The following is a 15,637-nucleotide window of genomic DNA, read 5'->3' as shown; positions in this document are numbered from 1 at the left end:
TTTTCTGAAATATTTCTATATACTTTGATTTGATTTTTTTTTTTTTTTTTTTTTGCCTGCGCCATGGTATGCACAGGTTCCTGGGCCAGGGATCAAACCCACACCACAGCAGTAACCAGAGCCACAGCAGCGACAACACCAGATCCTTATCCTGCTGAGCCACCAGGGAACTCCTATACTTTAGATGAGAGAAATCTGGACCTGGTTTAAAAAAAAAAAAAAGAGATGATGCAAAGTATTAAATTCCTGGTGCCACTGCTATGCGGAGCTAAGTCACAATTGCTCAAGGTCTTTTACAATTGTAAAAGTGAAATAAATGTGTTAGGATGGTTACTGAAGGCTCAATCAGGTCACAGGTTAAAGGGCTAGCGCTTAATCACAATGACACTAAAATTGATTGCAAAACTGGAAATCCTAGAGAATCATAAAAGAGATGATAATGAGCTATCTTACAGTATGTCATTATCCTCTTCCTGCCAACAAATTTCAAAACATTTCAAAACCATATCAAGGCATTCCTTTTTAAACTTTTTATCTTGAGATAGTTTTAGACTTGCAAAGAGTTGCAAAAACAGGGTGTAAAGTTCCTAAATGCCATTCCCCTCAACTTCCTTAATGTGAAAACTTTACATAACTGTAGCTAATTATTACCATAATGAAATTTACATTGGTACAAAATAATTAAACCATCTGCAGGCCATATTCAAACTTCACAAAGTCTCCCACTAATGTCTTTTTTTTTTTTTTTTCAGTCTAAGATCCAATTCAGGATACCACCCTTGCATTTAGCTGCCATTCATATTCTTCTTAGCCTTGTATTCATATTCTCCTTAACCTTCTCCAACCTGTGGCAGTTCCTCAGTCTGTTTGACTCTCACGACCTTGACACGTTTAAAGAGTCCAGGCTACTTATTCTGTACAATGTCATCCAACTTGGGTTTGTCTGATGCTTTCTAGTGATTATGGTTCAGGTTGTGCATTTTTGGCCCAAATATCACAGAAGTAATGTGGGGCCATCAGGAGATACATGAGGACGACCTGTCTCACTGCTGCTGACGTTAACTGTTTAACTTGGTTAAGGTCATATCTGCCAGACTCCTCCACCCTTTGTAGCCAAGAAGTATCTTGTGAGGAGACAGTTTGAGATTCTGCAAATACCCTGCTTCTCATCACATCTTTTCTCATTAATTTTTATATCAGTAATTCTTACCTATAATAATTATTACTGTGGTATTTGCTTAATGATGATTTCCTAATTTCCATCATTTTTTCTGTATGTGTTAATTCTACTACGAGAAAGAGTTATCCTTTATGCTTCATGTATCTGTTCATTCATTTATTTATGTAGGTCGGTGTGGACTCAGTGATACTTATTTTACTCCATGGGTTCTAATCCATTACTAACTAGACCCACATTCAAGCAATAGAAACAAAAATTTCAAATCATCTTTTCAACTATCAAGTGACCACTCCCCTCAAATCAACTACTAAAAAATCCTTAACTTGATTTATTGTGATTTTTAATCATTTTTCCTTTGAAATTTGTAACAATCTACCTGTTAAATAAAAATTTCTCTCCTCCTGTCCAAGCATGAAAGACCACTTTTCCTCCTCCTTATTCTAGAAAGTCTTTCCAAAAAGGAAAAAAATTTTAATCAAAGAGAAAGTCAGTTTCATTTTAATAGAACAAAAATAATATCAGAATAATAATAATAATATAATAATAAACTGCTAATTGCCTGCAATCACTGTCTTGTTGTCTTGTTGTTAAAAATGAACCTGGGGGAGTTTCCACTGTGGCTCAGTGGGTTAAGAACCGACTTGCATCCATGAGATTGAGGGTTCAATCTCTGGCCTCACTCAGTGGGCTAAGTTGCTGCCAGCTGGGGTGCAGGTTGCAGATGCAGCTCAGATCTGGCATTGCTGTGGCTGTGGTGCAGGCTGGCAGCTACAGCTCCAATTTGCCGCTAGTGGGAACTTCTATATGCCACAGGTGTGGCCATAAAAAGAAAAAAATAATGAACCTGGGGACACTTGTTAAATATCCAGTTCCTACTCTGTTGAAAGTCTCCACTTTTCTAGTCTCCTCCATCCATGGCAGAGCATAACCAGGGAATTTAGAACATTTGTACATGTGGGATTCTCTATTATACATGACAGTTAATGGATATATCTACCAACCACGAATGAAAAGAAATAAAAGAGTAAAGCACACCCTCGGGTACCATTATTAACTATGACCCCAGTATCTGAGCAGGTACCACCACCTACTTTGACACTAACCCTACAAAAACCAGATAGAAAGAGGGAGCAGACAGGGAGGACTACATGCCAGAGAAGCATGTATGCTAAGAGTGCAGTGCGTTCTCATATTGATATATATAATACATACTGTCTTTCAGTTAGAAAAATTAAATAGTTAAAACAGACGGTAGGGACTGGCTTTCATGTATGTGCTAGCCGTCAGGTCTGGAAAGCCAGGACAAAACTAGGGGTGGGAGACGCCAGACTTCACTTAGGTTTGGCCCTTTAAGTCATACTTCTGCTACAGTTGCTTTTAAAAATTAAACAAACAGGAGTTCCTGTCCTGGCTCAGTGGAAATGAATCTGACTAGTATCCATGAGGAGGTGGGTTAGATCCCTGGCCTTGCTCAGCGGGTTAAGGATTCAGCGTGGCCGTGAGCTGTGATGTAGGCTGCAGACGTGGCACGGATCTGGCGTTGCTGTAGCTGTGGTGAAGGCCAGTGGCTACAGCTCCAGTTGACACCCCTAGCCTGGGAACCTCCCTGTGCTGCGGGTGCGGCCCTAAATAGACAAAAATAAATACATAAAAAAATAAAAATTAGACAAACAGCTAAACATAGAATACAAAAGATCAGTATATCTGGAGATGGAAACTGACCATGGAATTGATCGTTACAGCATGTCAAGGTTTTGGCAATTTCTAAAGAGCTATGACTTGCAAAAATATTAGCAAGAGAAATAGTGCTAGTCTTACAGATAAATGCCCTATCATACTAACACAGAAACTAAGAATGTTTCCTGTCCCAACCCAGAACATAACATGGCACTTCCTAACAGAAAAAGAAAACTGGCACATCCACCCATTCACCTGACCGGTGTAAACGAAGCTCACACCCGCTGTCAAATCCTGTTTGAAAAAACTCCGGGGGTTCCCGTCGTGGCGCAGCAGAAACAAATCCGACTAGGAACCATGAGGTTGCGGGTTTGACCCCTGGCCTCGCTCAGTCTGTTAAGGATCTGGCATTGCTGTGAGCTGTGGTGTAGGTCGCAGATGTGGCTTGGATCTGGTGTTGCTATGGCTGTGGTGTAGGTCACAGATGTGGCTTGGATCTGGTGTTGCTATGGCTGTGGTGTAGACCGGCAGCTGTAGCTCTGATTCAACCCCTAGCCTGGGAACCTCCATATGTCATGGGTATGGCCCTAAAAAGCAAAAAGCAAAAGAAAAAACTCCAGAGGGCATGGTTATTCTGAGAGCCAGAAGGGCAGGGCTCACTGGGGAAGTGAAAAATCAGGGAGACCTGGAAATCCACGGCCAGGAATCTTTCAGAAAAGGGCCGCTTTTGCTCTTCTTTTGACACCTGGTCCACAGAGGCCTCAGTATAGCTTCACCCATCACCCCTTGGCTCTCTCCCTCAGCCTGTTGATGGGTGAAAGGGATACATATGCCCACATGAACAGCCATGTGACACATCCCCTCCACCACTGCTGAGTCTTCTTAGATTTGCCTCCTGTTTTATTTATTTTTATTTATTTATTTTTGCCTATTTAGGGCTGCACCCTCAGCATATGGAGGTTCCCAGTTAAAGAACAGGCTTAGAAACCTTATTTCCCACTTACACGCAGTTTTAAAACAGAGTTTTGAAATGTCCCCAACATTTTCAGTATGTTCTCAAACAAAATTCAGCTGGGAATCTCAAATATGTCTATTGACTCCAGCATGGCAGATTCCTTTGTCCTGCCCCGGCCCAAGGTCTTACTCTCCTCCAGCCAACACATACTACAGCCAAAGGTTGTTCTCCACACACTCGGTCCCTTTGCATTCAGACCCATAACCCACAGGAACGGCAATGTGGCCCCTTGCCCAGGCATCGTCGTTTTTCCTCTGTCCCAGCTTCATACCCTGATCCTGGGATAAAAAGAGTTAAATGGAGAGATGGCAAAAAGGGACTGTGCTAAAGGGTGATTTTGGGGGGAACAACTGGATCTCTTCTAATGCCAGTAGCCTTTACCAAAACCACCCTAAATAAACATGCAATATGAGTAAAAACTGTGTTTATTTTGCACATGTAGCTTCCAATTTCTTGGCACTCCAGTTTGCTATTCCTCTAGTCTCTCCACAGCATCCCACCCAGAATCCCTTCCTATAGCAATTCTGGAGCTCCCCCCTTTTTTTAATAATTATTTTTTTCATTATAGCTGGTTTACAGTGTTCCGTCAATTCCCCACTCCTCCCCCCACCCCACTCCTTTTTCATTTTTTTTACTTTCAGGGCCACACCTGTCACATGAAGTTCCCAGACTAGGGGTTGAATTGGAGCTATAGCTGCCGGCCTAAGCCACAACACAGCATCACAGGATCCAAGCCACATCTGCAACCTACGCTGCAGCTTGTAGCTTGCAGCAACGCCTGATCCTTAACTCACTGAGCGAGGTCAGGGATGGAACTCAAATCCTCATGGATACTATACCGGGTTCTTAACCCACTGAGCCATTATGGGAACTCCTGGAGCCCCCATTCTTGACAAGAGTAGCTGCACCCTGGCATCCTCTGGGTGTACTCCGTACACTAGCAGTAAAGACAGGTCTTTTCAATGTCCTAGGACTTGGAAGGAAGACTGGTGGGTGAGAAGCTGCTCCCTGCTGTCCACCACCAGCTCGCAGTGGGAAGAAGTTCAACTTCTCAGGCGATGTGATGGTAGGTGTGTGCTCACTGCCACTCAAATTTGACATGGTCCAGCCCAACAGCTCAGGCTCTCCCTGTTAGTGATGGCATGTTAACTCTCAACCCAGTAAGGAAACTGCTTACATGAATCATCACCTTTTTAACAGGGCTCCTCACTTTAAGCAAAGGCCCTGCTTGAAGCAATGCTATCAGAACCAACCATCTGTGTCCTGCCTTTCATAATTCCATGTTGGACAAGATTCCTGGATCAAGTACATTCAAAACGCTGCAGAGCAACAGCTGAAAGTACCAGATGACGCAAGGAAGGAAAGTTTTCCTTTTCCCTGGCTCCCAGTGGGGGTATCTCTAGCCCCAAGTCCTCTGGGGTCACGTCTCCCACCAGCTTCCAGGACACTGAAGGAAAGCTGCTTTTTCTACTGTGTCTTACATAAGCAAACAGTATTTGAATTGGGCATTGAATGCTTTGCTGATGAAGTTATTCCTGATAAATAAAAGCAAAGAGGCAGAGCCACAGCTGAGCCAATCTGGAGACACTCAGGACCCAGGCAGGACCTAAAGCTTGCAGGAGGTGCACATATGGAGCACAGCCAATTTGGTGAGCTAGACCCCCAGAGGAAAGAGTTTCAAGTCCTGGTGTCCTTTGAAGATGAAAATTTTTACACTCTTGTGCATGTGAACAGTATATGGCAAAGAACCATATATTGTAATAACAACTAGCAGCAGCACAAAGGAATCCTGAGCCTTAAGCAGAATTATTTTTAATTTTTTTTTTTTTTGTCTTTTTGTCTTTTTGTCATTTCTAGGGCCGCTTCTGTGGCATATGGAGGTTCCCAGGCTAGGGGTCTAATCAGAGCTGTAGCTGCCAGCCTACACTAGAGCCACAGCAATGCAGGATCCAAGCCGCGTCTGCAACCTACACCACAGCTCACGGCAACGCCGGATCCTTAACCCACTGAGCAAGGCAGGGATCGAACCCACAACCTCATGGTTCCTAGTCGGATTCGCTAACCACTGAGCCACGACAGGAACTCCAAGCAGAATTATTTTTAACAATCAAAGTATCTTTATGCATTACCTGGAAAAATCAACATTTTTTTTTAAAGGTGCAAAAAGTAGTCATAGAGAGAGAATCCATTCAAGCATAATGTGGATCAGCCCCATGATGCTATACTCAATACCATGTAGATTAAGAGCTATTAATTATAAGGATAACTGTATATGAGAAAAGCTTGACGGCAAGCAAGTCAGAAAGGCAGATGGTGCAGCCCAAGTTCATGTGTGTGAGATATCTGCTTCAAAAGGAGAAGTCCCATGCAAAGTGACGAAGCCACCAAAACCTCCAATATAATCTATTCATTCTCAGTTCAAAATGAGAGACAAACCACCACCACCACCACGTTTTATTTTACTCTGAAAAAAGAAAAAATAGTGGCAAGTCAGTTAAGGACATTTGATTACTGTAAATCACACCCATCCTCAGTCTGGCTCTTAGCAAGGCCAGCAGGAGCAGAAACGGTCCTTTAATGCCCTGGAGTGTCTCTTACTCATCTAATAGGAAACAGACTTTGGAGAATATAAGAAATACCATAGTTTAGTTTGGAGTATGTTTTTGTTTTGTTTCTCAAATACCCTTTTGTCATTTTTAAGAGCCCTTGTGGGCTTATTTAATGCAGCCTAAAAGTGAAATTGTTTTTAGAGTAAAGCTGGGTAAATGGAATCAGCACTAGCCAAGTGTAAATGAGAATGTGAACAGAGGGAAAACTAAGGATTAAAAAGCAGAAGAGAACTATGGGGGAAGATGACCAGAAAATGTCTATGCTAAGAAAAGCAGAAACATGAGACTCTGCTCGAGAGAACTTTGAGACAAATCATAGCTTGACTTCACTCATCTGTACACATTAACCCTAACGTTTGATATGCAAAGTGTCAATGGCTAATGGTTACCACTCAATTAAAGTCCAGAATGCCACTCTATAATGAACTTTCTGCAAAGATGTCCAACCTGGAAGCCACTAACCACAGGAGTACTTAAAATGAGCACCAGTGACCAAGTGCTTAAAATGTGACTGGTGGAACCAAAAGAATGAATTTCTAATTTTAATTTCAATTAAGTGTAAAGAGCTGCATGTAGGCTTGTCTAGATAAGAGGACTGTGATTAATTTCAAAGGCTTGTTTAGAAAAGCCACTTCATTTTCACTTCACTTATGCCTGATAGATTTTGTACATATGAATTAAGTAAGAGTCCATGATAGACACAGTCTTGCTATTTGCTCCATCTCACACTTTTTGCTCTTATACTGATCCGGCTCATTATTAGTTTAAGGTCTCTCTGCTAGATCATAAAGCTCCAGAGGGATGGCACTGGGCCTGTCTTATTCACCTCTCTAACCTAGCCTGGGACGGGGCCTGGCCCCTTATACACTCCATAAACACTTGTTGATTAATCAGCTATCAGAGAAGTCAAAAAGGAAGCACGTTCTGTGGAAGGATTATGCATAGAAAGATGCTCCTACAAACCCGAATCTTATTTTAAAGTCCACTTCCAAGCTGCACAGATCAATAGTCTTCTTGATAGATAACCGAATCTTTCCGCACTTTAATTTCCTTTTACTCATTATTCACACAAAAGTCAACAGTTCTCACCACAGGATTTACATAGTCAATATTACCTTTTTGGTTTAAAAATTTTGCTTACTTCATGATTTTCCTAAAATGAATAGCTCCCAAACCAGTATGTATTCCTTTTATTCTTCCCCGAAAAACACTTCGAGCTCACTGGCACCACTTATCTGACATTTCATACACTGAACCCTGGGTACCCAGATTCAAATTGGTTTAAAATGGTCTATAGCACCACTCTGACTGCTTTGCTTACAAAGCAAAGGATATATATATATATATATATCAAAGCATATATATTTGTATATAAAACGTGTGTGTATATATACGTATATACACAAATACAGGCACATGATACACATACATATCTACACAAACACAGGCACTCTGCTGGGTTTCCAATTATCAAGCCTTTATCATGCATTCTATTTATCTACCTAGCTCTTCTCGTAAAGTCATGTAATTAGGGTGGTCAGAAAGAAATGGATCAGAATTCTAGCTCTTCTGCTTTTTAGACATGCACTCTTGGACAAATTACTTAGACATTCTGGGCCTCGGTTTTATATAACTTTGTTGACAGGATTAAATAGTATCTTGGCTAGGAAAGCAACTACAAAAGGGCAGATGAGATTTAAAATGAGCAGGAATGTATACATGTAAGGATAACCTGACCCCCTTGCTGTACAGTGGGAAAATAAAAAAAATAAAATTAAAAAAAAAAAAAAGGTAGGATATCCCTAAAAATAAAAGAAAAAATAAAATAAAATGAGCAGGACCTGAAGGTTAAAAGCAGATTTAAGGGCAAGCTACTTGTCAGGGATTGAAAAAACAAAGGAAATTGACAGGACACTGTAAACCAGCTAAAATGGACAAAAAAAATAAATAAAAAACATAAAAAAAAAGAAAAGACAAAGGAAAGAGATATGTTACAATCTTAACACAACGGGAGAAGAACTCGCTCTAAAAAGACATTTCTGTCCCTGACAAATATTGAATAAAAGGCCTTTCTTTGCTTCTTTGGAAATGGTTTAATTCAGGCTACCTTGGCAGAATTACCATAATTTATCTATAACATTGGTGAATCTGTCATCTGTTTATCTTTAAAGTACATTAAAGATCCTAAGGCCACTGACTATTCCACCTCCAAACCTTACATTTGGTAAATCTGATTCCTAACACCTTCACCTATTTTAGAGCTTATTCAACACTCAGAGGGCATTTACAAATAGAACCCAAGTACACAACAGCTTTAATAATTTGTATAAAGAATCCAAAGGAAGGCAGCAATAAAGAACTCCTTTAAAAAGTTGACCTCTGTATTTTGTGTCTAGACCCCCTGGGAGAGAAGTACATAAAGAGTCAAGATCCTAGGAAAGATGTCAACAAGAAAGAGGGTCGTGCCCTCGGGACACTCATCCATACCTCAGCCTCCTGCAGGGTCCCGTGGTTCAGGCACACCATGTCAGGGCAAGTGATGGGAGACCCACATCCTTCTCGAATTGCCAGCTGCATGTATTGTTTCAGACACTAGAAGTTAAGAAAAAAGACAATTATCCACTGCATTACAGAAGCTCCAAGGTTCCATAATAGCCACTGCCTCTTCCTTAACTGGCGGTCCTGGGGCTTTGTAGCAGAAAACATAAGTTATCACAAGTGTGAATACTAAGAGCCATCACTCTGGCAAGAATGCAGAGACAGGCAATTAATTATATATGACTTCATTCTAAGACTACTGAGTTTATCCAAGGCAACAAGTCAAATTTCTATAGGCTCATGCATTTTATCGACCACAGACTGGGGAAAGAAGAAACATTCTTTTGCACTACTAGCTAAAGGCTTCTTTTTTCAATTTTTTCAATTTTTTCAATTGTTATTCGGGAGTGGGGTGGATTGGGAGGTTGGTGTTAAAGGCTTCTTTTTATTTTATTTTTTTAAACTTATGTGACTTCCCAGTTCCATTTTTACCCAGTGGTCCTCTCCCTCAAAATCTGCCTCAAACCCTGTGACCCTCATGCTGAGCTTGCCAAACGGAACTGAACTAAGATTAAGGCACTGACTAGGAATCATAATAGCAAATGCTCCTAAAAAGAGGAAATGTCAATTTTGGAGGATGAGACCCTCCCAGAACCACAGCCCTTGGTAGATGCTATGATGAGGAGGCTTAAATAGAACCTGGGAAAAGAAAAAAACGAGATGAGAAATGAGAAGCCCAAAGAGGTAGAACACCAAGAACAAACTTGATCTACTCATTGCCTACTGCACGTAGATCTTGGCAGTAGGGGGAAGTATGATTCAGATTGAAAAGGTCCAAGAGAAACTGATAGCATTATGAGACCTCTAACTCCTCTATCTTCTCTTCCAACCCACCCTGACATGCCCACAGTTCCCGAAGATAAAACTCTTCAGAAATCTGAAAGCTGGCTTCTCAATTTCTACTACATTGCTCATAATGGTAAGCTCTTTTCTTTTTTTTTTTTCTTTTTTTGGGGGGCTGCACCTGTGGCATATGGAAGTTCCCAGGCTAGGAGTCGATTCAGAGCTGTAGCTGCTGGCCTACACCACAGCAACGCTGGGTCCAAGCCAGTTCAACCTATGCCACAGCTCATAGCAATGCCAGATCTTAAACCCACTGAGCGAGGCCAGGGATAGAACCCATGTCCTCATGGATACTAGTCTAGTTCTTAACCCACTGAGCCACAACGGGAACTCCAGTGAGCTCTTTTCTATACGCATGATGGAAAAAAAGCCAAGCTCAAATGTTTAAGGAAAACACCACCCCCCAAAATATATAAGCATCAATAAATTAATGACCAAAGTGATGAGTAGTTATAATTTGGTTCCAGTTTTTCCAAATGTATACACTTAGTAACAATCTGCTACATTAAAAATATTGCTCTCCCACCAACCTTTTATAAAAGCTAAACTAGTAAATAAAATCCTATGGTCTGACTCCTATTGACATAATTGTGAAATCTATTTCCTTCATTGATTATCTTTATGCATTTTTCTCCACCTGAAAATAAAACTAACACTACTATATTATTTCAGAAAAAAAAAATCAGGTATTTGTCTGATTGAAATTAGTGTTGCGGAGTTCCTGTTGTGGCGCAGTGGAAACGAATCTGACTAGGAACCATGAGGTTGAGGGTTCGATCCCTGGCCTCACTCAGTGGGTTAAGGACCTGGCATTGCTGTGAGCTATGGTGTAGGTCACAGATTTGGCTCGGATCCCGCGTTGCTGTGGCTGTGGCATAGGCTGGCAGCTGTAGCTCTGACTGAACGCCTAGCCTGGGAACCTCCATATGCCATGAGTATGGCCCTAAAAAGCTAAAAAAAAAAAAAAAAAATTGAAATTACTGTTGCAATGTACAAATGAATTAGCAACTAGGGCAAACCGTTTAGACCAGATTTTTAATCTCTTTAAGTACTGAAAAACTCTCTTCTCCAAGGGGTATATTTTTATTCCAGAAAAAAACCTAGAAAATAACCTAAACATCCAACACAGAAAAACACATCAATAAATTATGCTAAATTCATGCAACAGAACGCCAAAGAATCAAGAAAACCACTTTCACAAGATGTTAAAGTCCTGAGAAAATGCTCAAGATTTAGTATGAATTGGGGAATAAAAGATGATTTAGTGTGAATTAGAGAATAAACAACATCTGAGAGCAGAGTCCTAAGTCATGCTTCCCTACAATTGATGACATATGGGTATAATATTTAACTTTCATTTTCTTGCTCAAGAGGAGAATGAACTATCACTTGCTCTAGGAGTTGCTGTGCCAAACATGGTCTCAGTATGAGGAAGAATGATAAGTAGAGAAAGCAGTAGCAACGAAATATGGGGAAGAACTTCAATGTAGAGGCAAAAGAGAGGAACTGCCATGGTGGGTCATGAAAAATAGTGTCCCACTCAGGGACAAATGAGTAGAGACAAAGACCTGGCCACCCAGCTCCGCTCTCCATCAGCCTTCCACCTGCCACAGAGATCCCAGCATTCGTGCCTTCATCTCTTCTGGCTGCCACTTAAAATTGAAGCAGAAAGACTGAAAATGTATGGGTTCTAGGCTCAAGAGGAAGCTATCCAAGAAAAACAAAGTGAATGGTGTAATGAACGTCAAATCCTAATATCCCAGCTCTAGCTTCAGTGCCACCCTGAGACAATTACCTGAACTACGGCCCAGACTTGCTTCCCTTAATTTTTAAAACGGGGACAATAATACCTGTTACAGTTACTTCACAGGGTTTAAAAAACTTGTACACACAAACACAAACCTAAAATTCTGTACACGAAAGCCCTTCGGATACTTGCAAAATGCAGAGTATTTAGTCATATTTCTACTCCACTTCACCTGGTCTTAGACTTTCAAAGACTCTGTGGGGAAACGTTCATCTTTTGGCCTTCTGAGATTATCCTTTCTCCACTTGCTTCAGGAAATGAGTTAAATCACTTGTGGGAGAGAAGCTCCATCAACAGAGCCGGTATGTATAACAGAACATCACACGCACCTCTCTTCAAGCCTCTCTGAGGAGCTATTTGCATCCATAGAAAAAGCTTAAAGTTAAACAGGAACTGAAGAGACTCTGTGAGTCTTTAGAGGCAAAAAAAAATTTCATTTCAACTTACACTGCAAATTTGCAAAGCTGAAATCTAAGCTTTCCCAAGAGCCTATAGTGGATGTTCTATTTGCTAAGATAATGCTCTTAGGTACACTGAAAGCACAACACATAAACTCAGTGAATTTTGAAGCTCCCCTCCAAGACTCTCCTGGCCACAAGCTTATGTAACCCATGATTTCAGGAGAAAAGTGAGAGCTGTATACATTGACCACAGGGTGTAAGTATATATATATATTTTAATTCTGAGAAACACTGGTTCAAGATAGAGGTTAGTAAGTAGCTAAGTGATGCTAAAGCACAGGCACCTGGCCCTCCATCACTACCACTATGCATTTCTATTCAAAAGCAAAGAGGGAAAAGAACCAGTCCTAGTTACTGCCTCTCACTAGATTTTTGCGTATCTTAGGTTTATTATATGGCTTCCACTAGCTTTCACTAAAGTTTAATCTCAAACCCACCCTCTCTTCTTCACTACCTCTGACTAAAGCCCAAAAGAACCAAAATCAGGGAGTTACCGCTGTAGCACAGCTGAAACGAATCCACCTAGTATCCATGAGGATGTGAGTTCAATCCCTGGCCCCACTCAGTAGGTTTGGGATCAGGTATTGCCAGGAACTGTGATGAAGGTCACAGAGGCAGCTCAGATCCCACGTGGCTGTGGCTGTGGTGCAGGCTGGCAGCTGCTGCTCCGATTCAACCCCTAGCCTGAGAACTTCCATGTGCTACAAGTTCAGCTCTAAAAAGAAGCAAAGAAGGAAGGAAGGAAAGAAAAAGAAAGAGAAAAAAAGAAAGAAAGAAAGAAAGAAAGAAAGAAAGAAAGAAAGAAAGAAAGAAAGAAAGAAAGAAAGAAAGAAAGAAAGAAAGAAAGAAAGAAAGAAAGAAAGAAAGAAAGAAAGAAAGAAAGAAAGAAAGAAAGAAAGAAAGAAAAGCCGAAAGCATTCACATGAACCCCTGTGCATGTTACACAAACCAAACCTAAGCAAAATGGTTAACAATTTTGGGAGCAGTAGCATCCAGGCTGGACCTTCTCATCCCTCGCTCAGCCATGGGTGGGAAAGAAGAAGATGAGGATGGAAGTATTTAAGGCTAAAATTAGGACAGGCCTTGAGGACCTGTTCTGCTTCTTATCATTCCCGGTACAGTGCTATGCAGTAAAATGGATTTAATAAAATGTAGACTAACACGTCTCTGCTTCAGTACATGATTACATCACAATGTCTCAAGTGTGTTCTAAATAACATCTCTTATTGAAGCCAATATTCTGTTTACTCCAAATCAGACTATGATGTCTGCACACGATCCAAGAATAAACCCTCCTTTGTTGTTTGCTGCTGAGTTAAATTATTAGTACAACTCAAGATGGTATCTCTCCCAGTCCAAAAGCCTTTAAATACACACAAAGCATCCTGATTTGGAAATGTGTAATGGTTTGAAAAAATTCAAATCAATCAACATCCTAACCAGGCAGTACGCCGTTTCCTGGTAGAGTAGGATCCTACAACTTTTTTCATACAAAACCCTTTTCAGAAACCCTGGCGTTTCACCCATCACGTTATTCCGAGTGACAAGGATCATCCTCATATCCCCTCTGCCAACCACAAAGGACATCAGAGAACTGACAGGAAAACCTGGCACCAGATGACTGATCCAATAGCAAGCCATGACTACGGTTAAAAAGAGACCACAGTTTTACGTTTCTCATCATTAAGCTTCTCTTATTCAAGAAAACCTTCCTTGCCTTGTCCCCTAGTCTGATGGGATGCCCAGCCTGTCTGCTCTCACAGCACCTTGATGCCCAGCTGGGTACCAAGGTGCATTCTTGGGAGCCCATGAGTTCCCTGTGACAAGGGTTTTCCCCTATTTTGCATTTATTTAATAATATTAACGAAAGCAGGGAACACTCATTTCCACTCAATTTTGATGTTCACATCTGTGTGGGGTGCAGTCCTATTTTGCCAAGTACGAGTGCTTTCATGGTCACAGGCAGATGAAAAAACAATGGGAGTTTCTGAGCCAAATCACCATGAAATCTGTACAAAGCACCATTTTTAGTGATTCCAACAGAGAAAAGCGGCAAGATTACCGAATTACCTCTTGTTCTTTGGAACATGCCAAACCTAGAGTCTGTTAAAAGTGATTTAAGTAGAAATTAAACATCCTCCATCACATTAATGTTAACAAATTTTATGGGCCTATAATTTTAATATCCAGCTTATTCTGATGTTCGTGTTGTTTCAGAGATATAAGATTAAATGTGCTTATACCTCATATTATGTTTGTATAAGTGTCAGCGTGACGAAAATAAAAATAATTTTTATATATCCCAGTACTGAGGTTCAAATTACTTTCCCCTTCAAAAGGAATCCCTATAAACCATTAAAAGGAGAACGCTGTGATTCTTCATGGCAGCAGGGCTGGTGGTGTGGCATTTCCCTCCCAAGGATGTATCAGAATTCCTAGGCCCTCCAAAGAGAATTTTACAAACTATGCAACCATCTCCTCTCCCCCGAGTCTCCAGAAGACTTGAATTTCCCCCCCATTCACCAGTATTTCCCATCAACACCTTAGGTAACACCAGATGTTCACAACTCAAGTACATTGTACATGGAAATCATGCAGCGATTATCACCCGCCATTGCATGAGACTCTGAACTTGCTTGTCTCTCCAGCACCCCTGGAGTTCCTTCAAGGTCTGGATCATATCTTATTTCTTTTCACATCCCATAGAAACACCTATCACAGGACCAGGTAGTGGTAGACACTCCATCTTTTGTGGGAGCTGGAAGCATGCATCTACCACCCATCAGCTTTGTGGCGAAAACTCCTTCAGCTGCAAGTACTGAAACATATACACCCGCCCCACCCACAGCCTTCCTCCCTTCTCTCCTTTGACCCACATGAGCCCAGTCCACCTTCCAAGGCCAACTCCACATTTTCTAGTTCCTATTCCCTGCCACTTTTCAAGAAATTTACTCTACTGATTATCCATTTTCTTCCTTTTCCTCCCTTCTTACCCTCTCTTCTTCCTCTATCCCTCCTTTCTTCCTCCCTCTCTCCCTTCCTTTCTTGTCTTTTTAGGGCTGCACCCTTAGCATATGGAAGTTCCCAGGCTAGGGGTTGAACTGGAACTGCAGCCACCGGCCTACACCACGACCACAGCAACGCAGGATCCGAGCCGCATCTACAACCTATATCACAGCTCACAGCAATGTTGGATCCTTTACCCACTGAGTGAGGCCAGGAGTCGAACCTGTGTCCTCACGGACACTAGCTGGGTTTGTGACTGCTGAGCCATGACGAGAACTCTGCCATTTTCTTCCTCATTGTGGAATTTTTCTATTGGGTTCTTCTAAACATGTTTAACCTAATTAAAGAAAAATAATAATAAAGCAGCAAAGAAAAACAGCTGTCCCTGACTCCTCTTGCTGGCTGTACACTGCCTTCTCCATTCCTCTTCTCTTCCGTCAA

At 41.3% G+C, this 15,637-nt stretch overlaps 1 protein-coding gene across 28 annotated transcripts in view; it reads right to left on the bottom strand.

The window, feature by feature from the left end:
- The window catches only part of RNF144B (ring finger protein 144B), a 173,258-nt gene that overhangs the window by 26,367 nt on the left and 131,254 nt on the right, over positions 1–15,637 (bottom strand). For all 28 annotated transcript variants that reach the window (XM_021100236.2, XM_084967476.1, XM_084967472.1 and 25 more), the window contains one exon: positions 8,969–9,073. In XM_021100236.2, coding sequence (XP_020955895.2) covers positions 8,969–9,073 — 105 coding nt within the window. The remainder of the gene's footprint in view (positions 1–8,968; positions 9,074–15,637) is intronic.

This window comes from Sus scrofa, chromosome 7 (genome assembly GCF_054392235.1).
Source record: "Sus scrofa isolate SSC_HxYL_T2T_F1_AM1 chromosome 7, Sscrofa_HxYL_maternal_Yorkshire_Landrace_v2.0, whole genome shotgun sequence".
Lineage (NCBI taxonomy): Eukaryota > Metazoa > Chordata > Mammalia > Artiodactyla > Suidae > Sus > Sus scrofa.
The sequence above is the reverse complement of the archived record's forward strand: the minus strand, read 5'-3'. Positions and strand labels throughout refer to the sequence as shown.